We start from the raw sequence: 18,646 nt of genomic DNA on the forward strand, positions 1-18,646 counted from the left end.
ACCCTATCAGTAAGCATACACTGACAGATCATTAAAATGTATTTAGGTTATCTAAATACCTAGACTTGCTTACATTAACAGTTCACATCTGTTTCTTCGTGATGAAATGAAAACCTACAACCTGTTTTCCAGTCAGTGACTGGGTCAGAGTTGGAATGAATGAAGCCCACATCTTGCAGCAAGGATAGGAATTGTGCCGGCTGCCAAAGCCTGTCGCACTCCTCTGGGGCAATGATTAATGACTAACAGATGAAATGAAATGTTATTGGAGAGTGTTGCTGGAATGAAAGATGACAGGGAAAACCACAGTACCCAGAGAAAAACCTGTCCCACCTCCGCTTTGTCTAGCACAAATCTCACATTGAGTGACTGGGATTTGAAACACGGAACCCAGCGGTGGGAGGTTGACTCACTGCCGCCTGAGCCATGGAGGCTCCTCTTTTTTTTTTTTTTTTGTGATATTGTTTTTAATTAAGGATATGAACTAGATGCAAACTAACCATTCATGTATGTTCATTAAACATAATGCGGATTTGCTACATTTAAGAATTTATTTAAGAATACCACCCTCAAGGATTGTTATTTTCAAGAAAAACATGGAACATACTTATTTATAATGATCTGTGCTTTGTGAACCTCATGTGATGGGGGCTGATGCACATGCCTCATTTAGAAATCTGAAAAGTCTCCAAATTCTATTGCCTGTTCTCAAACTGTACGAAACTAGAATATATGCCTGTAAGAACAGCAGACTAGCAGTCAGAATACCAAATTCTTGCTGCACGAATGCTTCAGATACAGCGAAGTACATGTACACATGCGCCTGACAGTTTGGGATAGTTTCATGTTGCTGCACTAACAAAGCTATTGTTTCTCCAAAACCTATCATCAGATCAAATACAAATTTTAACACGATATACATTGGGATCTTTTATGCATTGTTCATAAATTTCAGAATTTTATGTATTCTACAATAAAAGATGTTATCAATTTTGCGATTAGCATTGAAACAAATTGTATCAAGAGGTCACGTAAAACGCCGCTGCCATCAGTCAGAAGTTACTTTCCTCCATTTTCTTGGCACCTTCTCCAATCCCAGCATACTGTTTGAAGATATTTCCATATAGACCTTGTGCAGATGTGAATATAGCTTTACAAAAATGTTGCAAAGTTTGGGCTGGGAAGACTTGGGTGAAAGGAGACGAGCTGCTCGACTAAGTGGTGTAAAATTCTAAATTCCCATGGAGGGAATTAGATATTTTTCACCAATAGAGCATGTCAAAAACATATCAGATGTAAGGCTTTTCAGGCGTTTGCTCTATTAACCAGCGTTTCGTCTTAGGTCTGACACTAGACTCGTCAGAGTGGGATGTGTCAGACCCTACCCACTGACGCTGGGTGTATGCAGGTGAGCTTATCAGAAGCCTTATATGAGGCACAGTCTGATAACTGCATACGGGAGATATATCTCTACAATGGAATTATTGCCCGCCTAGCAATTTCGAATGGAATTGGTAGGGTCTGACACATCACACTCTGACGTGTCTAGTGTCAGACCTAAGACGAAACGCTGGTTAATAGAGCAAACGCCTGAAAAGCCTTACATCTGATATGTTTTTGACATGCTCTATTGGTGAAAAATATCTAATTCCCTCCATGGGAATTAGAATTTTCCATTCGGAATTGCTAGGCGGGCAATAATTCTATTGTGGAGATATATCTCCCGTATGCAGTTATCAGACTGTGCCTCATATAAGGCTTCTGATAAGCTCACCTGCGATCCCTCGTACTATGCATGTCCACGCATTTTTTCGGCTGGGTGGCGCTCCTTCTTGCTGCGGCTCAGTCGGCCCAAGAATAATCACATGGGCAGACGCCTCGTTGGCTGTCGCCTTCCCTTACCATGCTGTCCAACTCCTGTCTCGTTAAGAATGTGGACACTCGTTATTCTCCGACTGATCTTCGCAAATGGCTGTGAGATAACAATGTCCCAACTTCTGTGGTACTACGACTTCAAGATGCCTCATCGGGCCAACCTTCTCCGGATATCGTGGTCTTCTTTAGTTCACCAGGGTTCGCGAAGAGCACCCTCTTCTACGGCTATTTATACCTCCTTTATTCTCAACATAAAGTTCTCCCTACTCCTGCCATTATTCTAGAGCAACTCGCCTCCGATCCTGATTTCCCTCTGAAATTTCCCTCCCCTGCACCGCCTACCACTACCTCCATTTGTTCTTCCTTGTCTTCCACTACTCCTGCCACTATTACCGTCACTACTGTCACAGCTTCCGTTCATCCTTCCCCGTCTTCTGCATCTTCCTGTGTTCCGTCTACTTCTCCCTCTACTGTTACGTACAGTCACCCCTCCCCTATCATGTCCACAGCCACGACCTCCTGCACTTTGACCCTAACTACTTCCCAATCGTCGCCTGCTAATTGCCTGGATGTTACTATCGCAGCTCCGCACGCCTCCCAAGGAAATGAAGACCCCTCTACGTCAGTCTCTCCAACGTTCTTCTCACCGAGCTGTGTCATCCGTGGGATTGCACCCGACGTCTTGGACCAGGATATCCTACATGAACTACAACAGGAGGGCGTCCCTGTCCGACGGGTATTTCGCATCTTTAACACTGATGGCCCGACTTTTATGGTTCGCCTTTGCGTCGCCTCTCTTGCTGACATCGACCATCTTATCACTACCGGCGTCCGTTTTTGAGGACGAATCCATCGAGTGGAGCGTTCTCGCTCCCCACCGCGGCTTGCTGGATCTCCCCGTTTCACGTCTCCTCCTTCTCCTACGCCCTCGTCGCCACCCACCCCACCGCCGCCAAACATTCCACTTCTTGGATCACAACCACAGTTTTCCCTTTTACCATACCCTACTTTTGACCTTCTTCGACTTCTTGCCACCTCCATCACGAATATTACCACCACCCTCTATTATCTTCTCCTACAACATTACCCGAACCCTTCCTCCACCTTCATACCGACTGCACCTTTTGCACATGCGTCAACTATGTAACATGCTTTTGTAATTCAATGTATTCTCCTTTTCTGAATGCGCGCCCGAGATACACTGCGTAGCTGTCTAAATAAATCTCTGTCCCTTCTTCTCTGGTGTTTTTTGGGATTGGCTTGTGCAGGGTGTTTTGCGGGTCTGCCCTGGGTCCATCTTGTTGTGACCGTGCCCTTGCGCCCACCTCACGAACCTTCTTTTTCAGTATGTACGACACATACTTCCCATGAGGTTTTTTTCTTCTTACTCTTTCTTATCTGTCGGCCAAAGAGCTCCTTTGTTGAGCTGGTGGCCCGCCCCCTCCTCTCCCGAGGAGAGGGAATGAACCAACCACATGATGATGCTCACCTGCGAGGTCTTTCATCGACCTCTCAGAAGTGGGCATAAACCAACACGCCTCGACATTTTTTCGGCTGGGTAGCCCTCACCTGTATTCGCGACTCAGTCGGCCCAATAAACAATAAATAGGCAGACGCCTCGTTGGCAGTCGCCTCCCCTACAACATGTTCTCCTGCATTATCTCAGGCGTGGACACCGCTCTTACTGAAAAGGACATTCTCAACGAACTCCGTATCACCGGCGCCCCAGTCCACGATGTCATCAGGCTCCTAGAACATTCCACCTACTCACCGTCCACGCACGTCCTGGCATCAGTACACAGCCAAGAAGATGAAGTAAACATCGTAAACAACAGCGTGACCATCCAGAACAAACAGCACAAAGTGGAGCCCACTCCAGAGTACATAGTGCAGCAGCTCTTCGATGACCCTAGCACCACTCCCTATGTCAATGAACACCAGCCTCCACCACCTCCCAAATCCATCCTTCCCACAACCGCCACTACGACCACTACTACCACCATCACCACTTCGGCCTTTACTCCTTCTTATACGACCACCATTAGTACCACGTCCAGCCACCCTTCTCCTCTAATGTCATCCTACATCACCTCCTTCAGTTCCACACCACCCAGTACCCAGCAACCCCCTACCACCCTTACCGATGCAACCAGCACAATACAACCAGCCACACGAGGAAACGCAGCCACCACCGCAACTCCGACACCTCAGCAACTACCACCACCGAGGTGTAGATCCAGCCATCACAGAAGCAGAAATACTTCGAGAACTTCAAACAGCAGCAATACCAGCCCGCCGCGCATATCGCATACACAACGTCAACGGACCAACATTCATGGTGCAGCTACAACTCCCCTCAGAAGAAACAGTATGTCAGCTGATACCCACCGGCGTCCGACTTCGCAACCAGCACCATCGAGTGGAACACTCTCGCTCCCCACCCCATTCCATGCGCCCCCCTCCTACTAACTCGCAACGCTGCCCCCGGCCACCCACCCCACCCCCGCAAACCGTCTACCTATGTGCTCCCCAAACGCCCCTCCTCCCACCCCATCAGCCGATACTAGACCTATTCCGTCTTCTAGCAACCTCCATCGCTCACATCACAGCTTCCCTTCATTTCATCTTTTCCCAACCCTACATTAACAGTCCCTACTATACCTTCCCACCGAACCTGTAAATGGAACAGCGCCATAAATTTATGTATTATATCTCTGCTCCATAAAGACTAAACTCTTTAAAAAAAACCACACTTAACCAAGAGGCCCCACTCCTTCATTACAAATATCCTTTCCCCTCTCCTTCGTCTATCAAATCTCCTCAACCCCGCCCAAGCTCACGGCCAGAGGGAGGGCGTAACCCTTCAAGTGACCCGCCCCACCCCTTCAGGGTGGGGAATGAAAACATTCTCGCATGCACTCACCTGCATACATACACGGTCACACTATGAATAGGGCTTCGGTGACTACTCTTTTGCATATCTCCACGCTCTTTTTTCGGCTGGGTGGCGCTCTTCTCTGCTCAGTCGGCCCAAGAATAATCAAACGGGCAGACGCCTAGTTGGCTGTCACCTCCCCTCTCCACCATGTACTCTTGCCTCATCAAGGGCGTGGACACATCTTATTCTCCGACTTCCATCCGTGATGAAATTTGCTGCAATGGAACGTATGTGGACACAGTTCTTCACCTCCAGGATGGCCTCTCCGGACAACCTTCTCCAGATGTCGTCGCCTTCTTCCGCTTTCCAGCCCACCCCTCGGCATCATTGCAAATGGCATACGACTATATGATGCAGACTACGCTGCAGTCGCTACTCCGGAGCATCTCCTCCAGCAAATGCTTTCCCTTCCTGACTTCCCCATCTCTCCTACCATACCTCCCATCATTACCCACTCCACCCCCACATTTACTACTACTACCACCATCACCACTTCTGTCCATTCTGCTCCGTCTACTTCCTCCTGCACTGTTTCGTCCTGTCACCCCTCTTCTATCATGTCTGCCCCCTGCTCACTCCCAGCCGCCCCCTGCTCACTTCACAGATGCCACTGTCGCAGCTCAGCCACTCTCCCCCAACACTGCGGCATCCTCTGTACCAGATCAAGACCGGCCTTCGTCATCGAGCTGTGTCATCCGTGGCCTGGACCCTGCACTCACCGAGCGTGACATCCTGGCTGAACTGACCTCCGCCGGCGTTCCAGCCCGTCGAGCGCTCCGCATCTATAACTCCAGCGGCCCGACCTTCATGGTTCGTCTCCTCCACAGCCGACGTCGACCACCTCATCACCACCGGCGTCCGATTTCGTGGGCGAACATATAGAGTGGAGCCTTCTCGCTCCCCACCCCGCCCCACTCGTTCCCCTCCTCTTACCACTTCTCATAGCCCACCGTCCGCCCCGCCACCGCAAGCGGTCCCCTTACCAGCTCCACAACCTCACTTCTTCCTACCACCCCTCCCGACCCTGGACCTCCTCCGCCTTCTTGCCACCTCCCTTACCAACATTACCACCTCCCTTTCCTACCTTCTCTCTCAACGCTCCTCCCCACCTTACACCCAATTTCTCCCCACACCGTATATGTAATACGATTATGTACATATCTGTAAATAAATGTCATTCTCTGTAACGCGTGCCCGAGATACATCAGTTTTCAATAAAGTCACTAGTCCCCCTTTCCCCTGCTGTTCGTAGGGGTTTGCCTGTGTGGGGTGCTTTGCGGGTTTCGCCCTGGATTCCGACTTGTTGTGCCGGTGCCCTTATGCCAGATTCATTCATTCTTTTCCCCTTCTGGTGTGTACAACACACACCCCCTACATTTTCTCTTTTCTCAAATACATTTTCCCTTCACCCGGCCGAAGAGCTCCTTAGTTGAGCTGATGGCCCGCCCCTCCTCGCCTGAGGAGAGGAATGAAATAACTTGTTTTCGCTTCGCTTCGCTCACCTGCATACACCCAGTGTCAGTGGGTAGGGTCTGACACATCCCACTCTGACAAGTCTAGTGTCAGACCTAAGACGAAATGCTGGTTAATAGAGCAAACGCCTGAAAAGCCTTACATCTGATATGTTTTTGACATGCTCTATTGGTGAAAAATATCTAATTCCCTCCATGGGAATTTAGAATTTTCCATTCGGAATTGCTAGGCGGGCAATAATTCCATTGTGGAGTTATATCTCCCGTATGCAGTTATCAGACTGTGCCTCATATAAGGCTTCTGATAAGCTCACCTGCATCCCTCTCCTAACTTCGTCACGCCCTTATTTTTGTGGCTGGGTGGCTCTCTTCTCGTCTTAGCCTCAGCCAGCCCAATCAATAATAACCAGGCAGACGCCTTGTTGGCTGTCGCCTCCCCGCCTACCATGTACGCTGTTGTCATCAAGGGCGTGCCCGAACATTATGCGGACTAACTCATCAGCTATGACTTACGTCACTATTCTTATATTACTCCCCGTGATGTTGTTCGGCTCCAAGACAGCAAGTCTGGTCAACCTGCTCTGAACGTCCTGATCGTCGTCAAAGAATTTGTCGACGCCCAGAATCTACTTAAGGACGGTGCACTCATCTACGGCAAGCGTTATCCAGTGGAGTCTGCTCCGGACGCTCTCATACATCAACTGCGTTATCCTGTCCGTACTGCCCATCTGGAGTCCACGCCGTCTCTACAGCTTCCTACTTCGACTTCCACTTCCATCACTACTACAACTTCCGTCACTACCTCTGCATCTGCTTCTCCTGCTTCAAGTATATCTACTACGGCTAGCCACTCCTCTCCCATACCATCAACGACTGTCACTTCCCCCTCGACTCCTCCCTCCCACGACCAACAATCCTCCTCAACAGTTGACCGGGCAGCCGCCAGTCCTCGGCCTCGACGTCCCCTTCCGTCGTCCAGTTGTGTCGTCCGCGACGTGGATCCTGCCATTCCGGAGGAAGATATCCTGCGTGAACTTTCTACGACAGGCATCACCGCTCACCGTGTCACCCGTATCAACAACGATAGTGGCCCTACTTTCATGGTTCGACTTCACCTTCCTAGTGATGCTGCAGTCCATCAACTGGTCACTTCTGGCGTCCGTCTTCGACGTCGGTATCATCGCGTGGAATATTCACGCTCCCCTCCTATGTCGCCCCCCACTCCCTTTTCCGCCTTCACACCTCGTCCACAATCAGTCCCGCCACCCACCCCCCCTCCACCGCAGACTGTGTATTCATCTCCTCCAACACAACCTTGTTTTCTTTCGCCCCTTCCAATTCTAGACCTTCTCCGACTTCTTGCCACTTCTATTACTAACATTTCCACGACCGTCTACTACCTTCTATGCTACCACTACAATCAATTTCCTTCCTCTGTGCCTTCTCCATCCGCCTACTCGGTCCCTCCGCCTTATATCTGATCCCTCTTCGCTCTTTTCCAACACAACCTTCTCCTCTGTTCTCTATGTATATGTAACTTTCTGTAACTACTCATGTAATCTTATGTCAACAGTCCTTTTCGAGATGCGCGCCCGAGATCCTTCTCACTTACCCCAATAAAGGTGAACCCAGTGGGGGTCGGCCCCGGTTGATGTGGGTTCCCTTGCTGGTCGCGGTTCCCCTGCGCTGGACCCTTTACAATTCCTCTTACGTATGTACTACACATACCCTCTATGGAACTTCTTTACAGTACACTTTCCTTCAACTGGCCGAAGAGCTGCTTAGTTCAGCTGGTGGCCCGCCTTCCCATCTGGGAAGGAGTGAACCAACCTTGTGATGGTGATGTTTTATGCTCACCTGCATCTTACATCTGATATGTGAGTGGTATGTTCCGAGCTGTCAGTGGAGAGATGGCTTGGGAGGACATCAGTAGACGAATAAGTTTGGATGGTGTCATTAAAAGTAGGAAAGATCACAATATGAAGATAAAGTTGCAATTCAAGAGGGCAAATTGGGGCAAATATTTGTTTATAGGAAGGGGAGTTAGGGATTTAAATTACTTACCAAGGGAGATGTTCAATAAATTTCCAATTTCTTTGCAATCATTTAAGAAAAGGCTAGGAAAACAACAGATCGGGAATCTGCCACCTGGGCGACTGCCCTAAATGCAGATCGGTAGTGATTGATTGAAAACCTTGTAACAAGGAAGCATAATTCAAAACATCATCAATAAATTTTGTATAAATCCAGTACCATACATGACTGTTCTTCCCTTTTCTTTCAGGTTAGTTAAAATACAACGTAAATTCTTCTATGCCACCCTCACACTCAAGTTCTTCACCCACAACGAGAGGAATTTCTCAGTCACGTCCTTTAATGAATTGGAGAAGAGTTTACATCCTTCAGATGTGGAAGATTTCGAGTTTAAGCTGACTAAGCTTGATCTTTATCGGTACTTTCGTAACTTCATAAAGGGACTACGAACCTTCCTACTGAAGGAAACTACGACCTTGGAACAGAATGCAAGGCTTCTGAAAATGTGAGTACAGATTGCTTTACATGTGTATTTTATATTATTTAATGAGACAGTAGAACCCTGTTTATCCAAAATAAAGGGGCGGAGCCACTTCGGTTGACGAGTTTTCTTGGATGACACATGGTAAATATTTTCGGAAGTTAAATCTATATAAATAAAATCGTAACAATCGTGTGTCTGTACATTGACTATTTTGGTGAAATTTCTGTACAGTTATCAGTTTCAGGTGTAATAATGACCATCTGCATAATTTTTAGCTTGGTGTCTGTTTGTCTGTTTGTCTGTTTGTTTGTCTGTCCTTCTACAACTTGAAAACTGCTGAATTTATTTCCACCAAGCTTCATATTTAGAATCCACCTGTCCTTGGGTAGGTTTTAGAGCAAATTTTGTTTCTAAATCCCTGAACTGATTGGGGTTTATACGAAACCAAAACCGTGATTTTGCACTCCCTTAAAATATACACAATTAGACTTAATGGAAATCTATCTGCCTTTATGGAAATTAATTTCTAAACTTTTTTTCTCATGTGCATCATTTTGATACCAGGATTAATAAGGGAGATATCATTATCGGACTGTTTTTTTTGTACAAGTCCCACCAGACTTAACGCAAGAGTGGGTGCGTGTAAAGCGTATTTCTTACAACTTGAAAACTACTGGAGATATTTGAACCAAAATTTATATTTAGCATCCACCTGTCCAAGGGTAGGTTTTAAGGTCAATGCCATTTCAAATTCCTGGAATGGACTGGGGTTTTGTAGGGAACCGAAATGGTAATTTTACTCTCCCACAATATATACAGTACAAGTCCAACCTGACAGGAAATTGACCAAACTTGATGGAAATCCATTTCTAAATGTTTTTTCTCATGTGCATTTTTTAAACAGGAGGGTTAATAAGGGAGATATCATGAAAGGACGGTTTCTCAGGCTAAGTCCAGCAGACATAGCTCAAAAGGTGTTGTACATGGAGAAGATTCCTTATCTATCTATATAAATCAAATCGTAACGACCGTGTGCCTGTGCATTGACAATTTTGGCGAAATTTTCATACAGCTTTCCGTTTAAGGGGTAATAATGACCATCTGCATACTTTAGCTATAGTTTCCTGAAAGTCCTAAATGTTACCCCCTCGCCCAAAATCAAGATTGCTTCACAATCTGCCACACGAACTGGAAAATTGAAATTAAGCAAAATTATACGTTTTAGCCGGTAACCTATGGAAAACTTCCAGATCTTTAAATTTTTCACTTTGTATGCCGAAGAATATTGAAATATGGGGGGTAAATTAATGACGGTGCAGACCTTAGTTTCGTTTCGAGGTATATCACAGCTATCACAAAACGGATGGCACAATCTCCGTTCAATTTGGAGTGATCTTCAACTTTGGTCCTGTGATATTTTGTCGTCTCTCTCTCTCTCTCTTAGAGGGTAGATTTGGCTGTATATTTCAATTGTTCGTAAATTTTGTGCTTTTTACACGTACATTACATAGTTTGACACACTTATAAGAGAGATAGAGTCATTGAATTTGGCACACACATTGACACGACCAACAGCTATATGTGAACCCAATTTCACATAAGTATGTGAAAAATAATGGAAAATGTTAAAAATGTACCCAAATTTCCCCCCATTCAAATATCGTAACTCAATCAAACCCATAAATACGGGAGATATGAGAAAATGTTTTAAGACCAAAACATGTAGAGCGATAAAAGGGACTCTGAGGTTAAAACCGTTTGTTGACATGATCTACCATTAGGAGCATTAAATCTCGAAATGAAGGTTTGCACTTACAAACGTGCCCATGGTTATCTGTCATCTATATAAATATAATCGTAAAAACCGTGTGTCTGTACATTGACTATTTTGGTGGAATTTCCATACAGTTATCCGTTTCAGGTGTAGTAATGACCATGTGCATATTTCTTAGCTTTGGTGTCTGTTTGATTGTATGAGTTCTTATAACTTGAAAACTACTGAATATATTTCTACCAAACTTGATATTTAGAATCCCCTGTCCTTGTGTAGGTTTTAGGACCAATATTATTTCTGAATACCTAAATTTACTGGGTGTTTATCCTAAACCAAAACTGAAACCGTGATTTTGCACTCCTCAAAATATGCACATCCAAAATTATTGGAAATCTACAATTCTTAATGGAAATCCATTTATAAAACTTTTTTCTCATGTGCATTTTTCGACAGGAGGATTAATAAGTGGGATATCATGAACGGTCGGTTTTGCAGGTTAAGTCCAGCGGACATAGCCCAAAAGGTGTTGTACGTGGAGCAGATTCCTTATCCATCTATATAAATAAAATCGTAATGACTGTGAGTGTCTGTACATTGACTATTTTGGTGAAATTTTCATACAGCTACCCGTTTGAGGGGTAATAATGACCATCTGCATATTTTTTGGTCTAGTTTCTTGAAAGTCCTAATTTTTACCCCCCTCACCCAAAATCCAGATTGCGGTATAACCTGCCAGACGAGCAAGAAAATTGAAATTTGGCAGAATTATACGTTTTAGCCTGTAATGGATGGAAAATTTCCAAGATCATTAAATTTTTCTCTTTTTATCCCCGAAGAATATCGAAATATGGATGCAATTTTAATGATGGTGCAGACCTTCATTTCCAGATATTTCGTGGGATAAACGGGTAGTCCTACCACATAACGGATGGCACAATCTCCATTCAATTTGGAGTGATCTTCAACCTTGGTCTTATGACTCTTTTTCATATCTGTATCCCTTATACATTAGATTCATCTCTATTTCTCGATTTTAAGTAAATTGGGACTTTTACATGCATAATTCATACTTTCAATCCTTACAGGAAAGATAGAATCATCAAACTCTACACAAACATTGGCCTACCCAGTACCCATATGTGAGCCTAATGCTATGTCACATAATTATCCAAAAAGTAATGCAATGTAAGGTAATCTTACACAAATTTCACCCTATTCAACATTTCTAACTCAATCACACCTATGAATAGATGAGATGTGAGAAAATATCATAGGACCAGCCATTTAGGCTGATAAATACTGCATCTTATGGTACAGTCCTTTGTCAATATGACGTACCGTTTAGCAGCAGTTAATCTGTAAATGAAGGTCTGCAATATTGTAAACATGCATATACTTTCGTATGTCGAGCTATATATTATATTCATTGATGTCGATTTGTAGTGATCGAGAAAGGGTGTGTCTGCTATTGTAATCAGTACTCCCCACACCAACTTTGACTGACAGTAGGAATGGGGTCCTTCTCCAACTCCTGTGTAAGTGGCATTAGTAAGGAAGGCCTACCATTGTAATGAATATTTCACTTCTTGATTTGACTTGCAGAAGGCAATGGAGCATGCAATTTTGTTCAAAACTCCCCTACCCAATTGTGTTTAGCTGTAGGCCAGGATGCCCACCATTATAAACAAATGCACCCATCTAAAATGTGACTAGCATTTAGCATAGTGGCCTGCTATTTTAATTGAAACTCACCAACTCTGTGTGACTGGCAGTAAGCTGGCTGGCATCAGGAAAGAGGGCCTGTCATTATAATGATAACTACACAACTCAATTTTGACTGGTAGTAGTGAAGTTGCCTGCCATTATAATAAAAACTCCTCAACTGTAATCTGTCTGGAAGTAATACCAATATAAATGGTCCGTTATTGGACATTATAAATTTTCCAGCTAACTCATTCCTGGTTGCCAGCATTTCGCCCCCGTGTGCTAGGTTATGCTCAGTTGGTACCTAGCACACCTACCAAGACGCATGGCTAGTGCATACCATGGAGGCCACTGCGTAGGCTACTTGAAGCCACCGGTAGTGCCAATGCACTATGAGAGACTTTGTCTCACTACCAAAAATTGATGCCTGCTTGGCCATCAGATGATATAGATGTTGATTCCCATAGGGAATCTGAAATATTTGTCCTGAATGAGTAAATTTACTCACCTAGCACACGGGGGCGAAATGCTGGCCACCAGGAATGAGTTTGCTGGAAAATTTATAATGTCCAATAACTGACCATTTTTATTGTTATTATAAATTTACTCATTCAGGACAAATATTTCAGATTCCCTATGGGAATCAACATCTATATCATATTGTCTGGAAGTAGGAAAGGGGGCCTGCCATTGTAACAAAAACTCCCCAAATTGATTGTGACTGCACAGTAGGCAATGGGGTCTGCAATTATAATGAAAACTTCCCAACTCGATTGTTAATCACAATTGGTAAGTGAGCCTGCTGTTATCATCACAACTCCGCAACCCACACTTTACATTGGAAACATCGTATGGGGACCTCCCCATGCTATTTCTCGGATAACACTAAGAGACATGCAATTTTAAAACAATCTTATTTACTGCATGTACAACATTTACTTCGATATCCGTATACAATGTAGAATACCGTTGCGAAGCACGGGTACATTTGCTAGTGTTGAAATAAAAATGTATAAACACTGTTAAGCAAAGATGCATACTGTATATTAACATTAAAATATTTACATAATAGCACTCATTGTATAAAATCAGTTATTTTCTTCTGAATTTCCTAGGTGCAGTGCTGTCGTGCAGCTATGTCATGCCAGCGTTTGGTCAACATACATCAGCTGGTGTAGATTCATTGCTTTGTTCAACAAAGTGCAAAATAATATGAAATAATGAAACAATTTTTTGCTGCTACTGAATTGAATACTGCATACAGTAATTTTTATTACAGCACTGTAATTAAAGCTGATGATCGTGATGCTTGTTGTTTAAAGGGGCCTAACATCTAAGGTCATCGGCTCCTGTAATTAAAGCGTGTGGTACTGTATTATAATAAAAATTCAAAATCAGTATTACCTCCAATGCATTAAATCCATCATCTGGTGTAACTCTATTCTCAGAACTACTATTGTCAAGGTCGGAGTCGTCTGCATAATCTTCATGACAAATAATACATTAATAATAATAATACAGAAGTGAGCCTCCGTGGCTCAGATGGCAGTGCGTCGGCCTCTCACTGCTGGATGCCGTGGTTCAAATCCCAGTCACTCCATGTGAGATTTGTGCTGGACAAAGCGGAGGCAGGACAGGTTTTTCTCTGGGTACTCCGGTTTTCCCTGTCATCTTTCATTCCAGCAACACTCTCCATTATCATTTCATAGCATTTATCACTCATTAATAAATCACCTTGGGAGTCACCCCATTATAATAACAGCCTATATATGTTTCATTCATTACGTCACTGACCCGGTCAATGACTGGAAAACAGGTTGTAGATTTTCATTTTCAATAATAATACAGTAATAATAATTCCTGCTTGTTCAAGAAAAGATGTATCATGGAATGTACTAGAGGTTAAGAAACAGTTTTGTTTTATGCTACATGTGCATTCTGGCATAAGTCATAATATAAAATAGGGTTTGCCTAGTAGCTCTCAGCACATATAGCCAGAGAATTACTAATATCGATGGCTAAGAATGAGAGGGTAAAAACAAAATATTAGCATACAATTTTGCAAGAGCATTTTTGTTAAGCGGGGTTCTACTGTACCAGTAAACCATGAGTATAGGTCTGCCAGCATAAATTACATTATTTTGAAAGGTGAATCATTTATTTTACCTCTCATACTTGTTCATTGTCAAGTCAAGGAACTCACCAATATGTCCCTAGAAATATATTTACCTGGGGAGTTGGCCATGCGGTTGGGGGCACGCAGCTGTGAGCTTGAATCCAGGACATAGTGGGTTTGAACCCCACTGTCAGCAGTCTTGAAGATGGTTTTCCATGGTTTCCCATTTTCACGCCAGGCAAATGCTGGGGCTATACCTTAATGAAGGCCACAGCCGCTTCCTTCCCACTCCTAGCCCTTTCCTATCCCATCATCGCCATAAGACCTATGTGTGTCGGATCGACGTAAAGAAGCTAGCAAAACAAAATATATATATATATATACAGTAATTTTATAAGAGAACATCGTAAGCCGTGCGACATTTTCCATGCCAGCAGTGCCAGCTTAACAGAGTGAATTTAACTTATGGGATACAAACAGCTCTCTCATCACCACAAAATCTGCATATACAGGGTGTAATAATAAGGTACGGAAAAACTTTCAGGGCACACACGTAGAAGAAGATGTGCGACGTGGACACTCATATAAAGTTACCTCGCATAAAGATCGCCGTAGACCTTCGAGAAATTCGAGACCTTCGAGGTACGGGTTCGATTTGAGCGGACTTGGGAGTACGAGTCCAATTCCATGGTGATGAGAGGATCCTGGAGTATAGGTCCAATTTCATAGTGACAAGAGGATCCGGAGTATGAGCAGCGTGGAGAACCATTCAGGAAGACGATTCGGGAGATGACAGTTCATTGCACCAAGGTGATATGAATTTCAACCTGCCAATATTTTTAAATAAATCAATTATTCAAAATATATCTTCACTTATTGTAGATAGAACCTATCCTCCTGTACCAAGCTCTAGCTATTTTTGCCTAGGAAACGCCTTGAGAACTTTTGTTCATGCTCTTTCAAATAACAAGTTAGTATGGGCTATCTTTTACTGGTACAATACAGACATACATACATATGATGATGATGATGATGATGATGATGATGATGATGATGATGATGATGATGATGATACTTGTTGTTTTAAGGGGCCTAACATCGAAGGTATCTGGTTTCAAAATTAAACGTCGTGTGGGCCTACCTATTCGTTTCACCTCGGATTTTTTTCGGCAGTCTGTTGCGGAAATGGCCTAGACATTAAAGACTGCACCAAATTCATGATCTGGTAAAATACCACTAACTGATAAAAATGCACAATAATAAAAGTGCACATGCTGACACGAATGTTTAAACAATGAAATCAATAAGCTACTTCACTTGTGCACACATAACAAAGCTCACAATTATACTGAAAGAAATGGCGGTTTTTATTTTCAAATTTAAAGCCATTAATTTCTGTATATATCCAGTCTCAGCCGACTGGATCCCTCGTTGCACTCGGAGCTAGCTAGAGTGACGCATCAAGTCGGCCGTGATCCAACAGATGAACTTCCATCTAATGTCGCCAGATGACATCCCTGTTCTGTAACAGACTCTCACATTGAGCAGCAACGATCTCTAGCGACTTTGCTAGTAGTTGGTTAAGTAGGAGGAGCCAGGTTGATAAACCTCTATTTAAGCAATATGTAAGTAGCCACGCCTATCTTTTCCTCTCCCCGCATACCCGTCTAGCAGCCTTAGAGCACCCCTCTTGCAGCCCTGCGTGCCCCTCTAGCAGCCAAGGTTTCATCCTACCTCAGGTTGAGTCTCCACTACAAACGTCTCGGCTCCTGCAGTGAAAATCTAAGAGTATCAGCTTGTAAAGTCTCCTGTGGCCAATATTTACTCTTTCAAGCTCCTGCAAGGTTTGTCTTGTTGAATGAAAATACAGTACTTGAGTAATCTAAATTATAAAACTTTACCTAAAATAAACATAAAATATGAATGGGGGTAGCACAAACCTGCAACTGTTTTCTTATATACAATCCTATATTTGTAACTAGTTGGTTTTGTATAGTTATCTTTATCTTAAAATCGTTAGAAATTGAGTCTAACCATCGTCGTCTTGGTCTCCCTCTACTTCTCTTACCCTCCATAACAGACCATTACTCTCCTAGGTAACCTAATTTCCTCCATTTTCCTCACACGACCCTACCGCTGAAGCCAGTTTACGTGTTCAGTTTCATCCATTGAGTTCATTCCTATCTTAGCCTTTATCTCCTCATTCTGATTACCCTCCTGTCATTGTTCCTATCTGTTTATACCCTCAATCATCCTTGCTCCTTGCTCTTTCATGCCTGTTACTTCTAACTTATGAATAAGATATCCTGAGTCCACCCAGATTTCACTCCCATAAAGCAAAGTTGGTCTGAACACAGACCAATGTAAAGATAGTTTCGTCTGGGAACTGACTTCTTTCTTATAGAATACTGCTGATTGCAGCTGTGAGCTCACTGCATTACCTTTACTGCACCTTGATTCAGTCTCACTTACTGTACTACCATCATGGGAACATACATACATACATACATACATACATACATACATACATACATACATACATACATACATACATACATACATACATACATACATACTGTGCCCATTAGCATTGACAACATTCGTAGAGCACTGAGACACCTCAGCGGTGCTCAGCTCAGAATTAGGATGCCTGAGTGAAATAACAAAGGATGTGGCATGCATGGGAAAATTATTAATGTCGTGGCATGCAATAAAGAAAATATTGAATAGAATTCAAATATTGGCATGGTTTATTTACATAGTAACAGTATCATATTGTCATCCTTCTTAACTATCATTATGGAAATAATCACTAAAAAATTAAATGCTGATTTTGAAGTACACAAAAATAAATCAAATGGGGTGGTACATAAATCTTTGCCCTATCTTGCCCTAACAAATTCATAATTACAGTTTGTTTTTAATTACTATTTAACGTCAAAAACTTCATAATTTTTTTTTTTGCTAGTTGCTTTACGTCGCACCGACACACATAGGTTTTATGGCGACGATGGGACAGGGAAGGGCTAGGACTGGGAAGGAAGTGGCCGTGGCCTTAATTAAGTTACAAACTTCATAATTGGTCCGTATTGAAAAAAAAAAGATTTACATTCAAAGATAAAGGGTAGGATTCTCCACCTGTTCAATATTACTTAAAATGTGACATAATTAAAATGTCACATTTTTATTGTCAATTTTTACTGTTAATAAAAATGTGACATTTTAATTATATCACATTTTAAGTAGTATGGAAGAGGTGGAGAATCCTACCTTTATCTTTGAATTTAATTACTATTTAATCAAACAATTTTATTTAATTAACTGTGAAAGATTTGAGTTCTGATGATCAAATCTGAAATATTAGAAAAGAAAGAAAATGTTAAACTTTGTACAAAACCCCCTACCCCCATGGCACTACAGCCCTTGAAGGGCCTTGGCCTACCAAGTGACCACTGCTCAGCCCGAAGGCCTGCAGATTACAAGGTGTCGTGTGGTCAACACGACGAATCCTCTTGGCCATTATTCTTGGCTTTCTAGACCGGGGCCGCTATCTCACCGTCAGATAGCTCCTTAATACTAATCACGTAGGCTGAGTGGACCTCGAACCAGCCCTCAGGTCCAGTTAAAATCCCTGACCTGGCCGGGAATTGAACCCAGGGCCTCTGGGTAAGAGGCAGGCATGCTACCCCTTAACCACGGGGCCAGCAAACTTTGTACAACAATTATATCAAATTTCAATTATTTATCCAAAATCTGAATTTATTGTTACTGATTTTACACACAATTTGATGCGATAATTTTCCCTTAAACTTAATCGACGCAATGTAATAATTATCTGTTCATTTGCCAGTTCCTTTCCGGATTAAATAAATAAAATAAATAAATCAAAGTCTGGAAATGCCACTTCAAATGGTCTACCTAACTGAAATAAAATCTAATTCCAGATAATGCCACATCATAATCCTTAGATGCTGAAATATAAAAGAAAATGTCATGCCCACTAAGCAACATAACATCTGAGACATAACAAAAATATAAGATGAACTCATAACTCTCGTACACCATGATTACAATTCTACATCACCACAATATCTACAGAATATTCTACAATATTTACAACATTTGGCAACACAGGAGATGACCATCATGTTCAAATATAGTCACATATTCCTCGCTTTATTAAATGAATATCTATGTCGTTGAAATCTAAGTAGATGACCTGGATAAAAGTCCTCGAATGTTTGGGAAT

The 18,646-nt window shown here is 43.0% G+C and overlaps 1 protein-coding gene across 7 annotated transcripts in view; it reads left to right on the plus strand.

Annotated features, from left to right (window-relative positions):
* LOC136879413 (fatty acyl-CoA reductase 1) overlaps nucleotides 1–18,646 on the plus strand; it is a 143,972-nt gene that overhangs the window by 105,589 nt on the left and 19,737 nt on the right. For 2 of the 7 annotated variants that reach the window (XR_011018636.1, XR_011018635.1), the window contains exons 8-9: nucleotides 8,570–8,824; nucleotides 14,942–15,207. The exons of 1 other annotated variant lie outside the window; for it this stretch is intronic. Coding sequence is in view for 3 of the 6 variants with exons in the window: in XM_067153231.2 (XP_067009332.2) it covers nucleotides 8,570–8,824; nucleotides 13,397–13,502 (361 nt within the window). In the remaining 3 variants the exon portion in view is untranslated. Of the gene's footprint in view, nucleotides 1–8,569; nucleotides 8,825–13,396; nucleotides 13,547–14,941; nucleotides 15,208–18,646 lie in introns of those variants that run through there. 4 more of the 7 variants (XM_067153230.2, XM_068228900.1, XM_067153231.2 and 1 more) reach the window with 3 other exon arrangements.

Source organism: Anabrus simplex, chromosome 8, assembly GCF_040414725.1.
Source record: "Anabrus simplex isolate iqAnaSimp1 chromosome 8, ASM4041472v1, whole genome shotgun sequence".
NCBI lineage: Eukaryota > Metazoa > Arthropoda > Insecta > Orthoptera > Tettigoniidae > Anabrus > Anabrus simplex.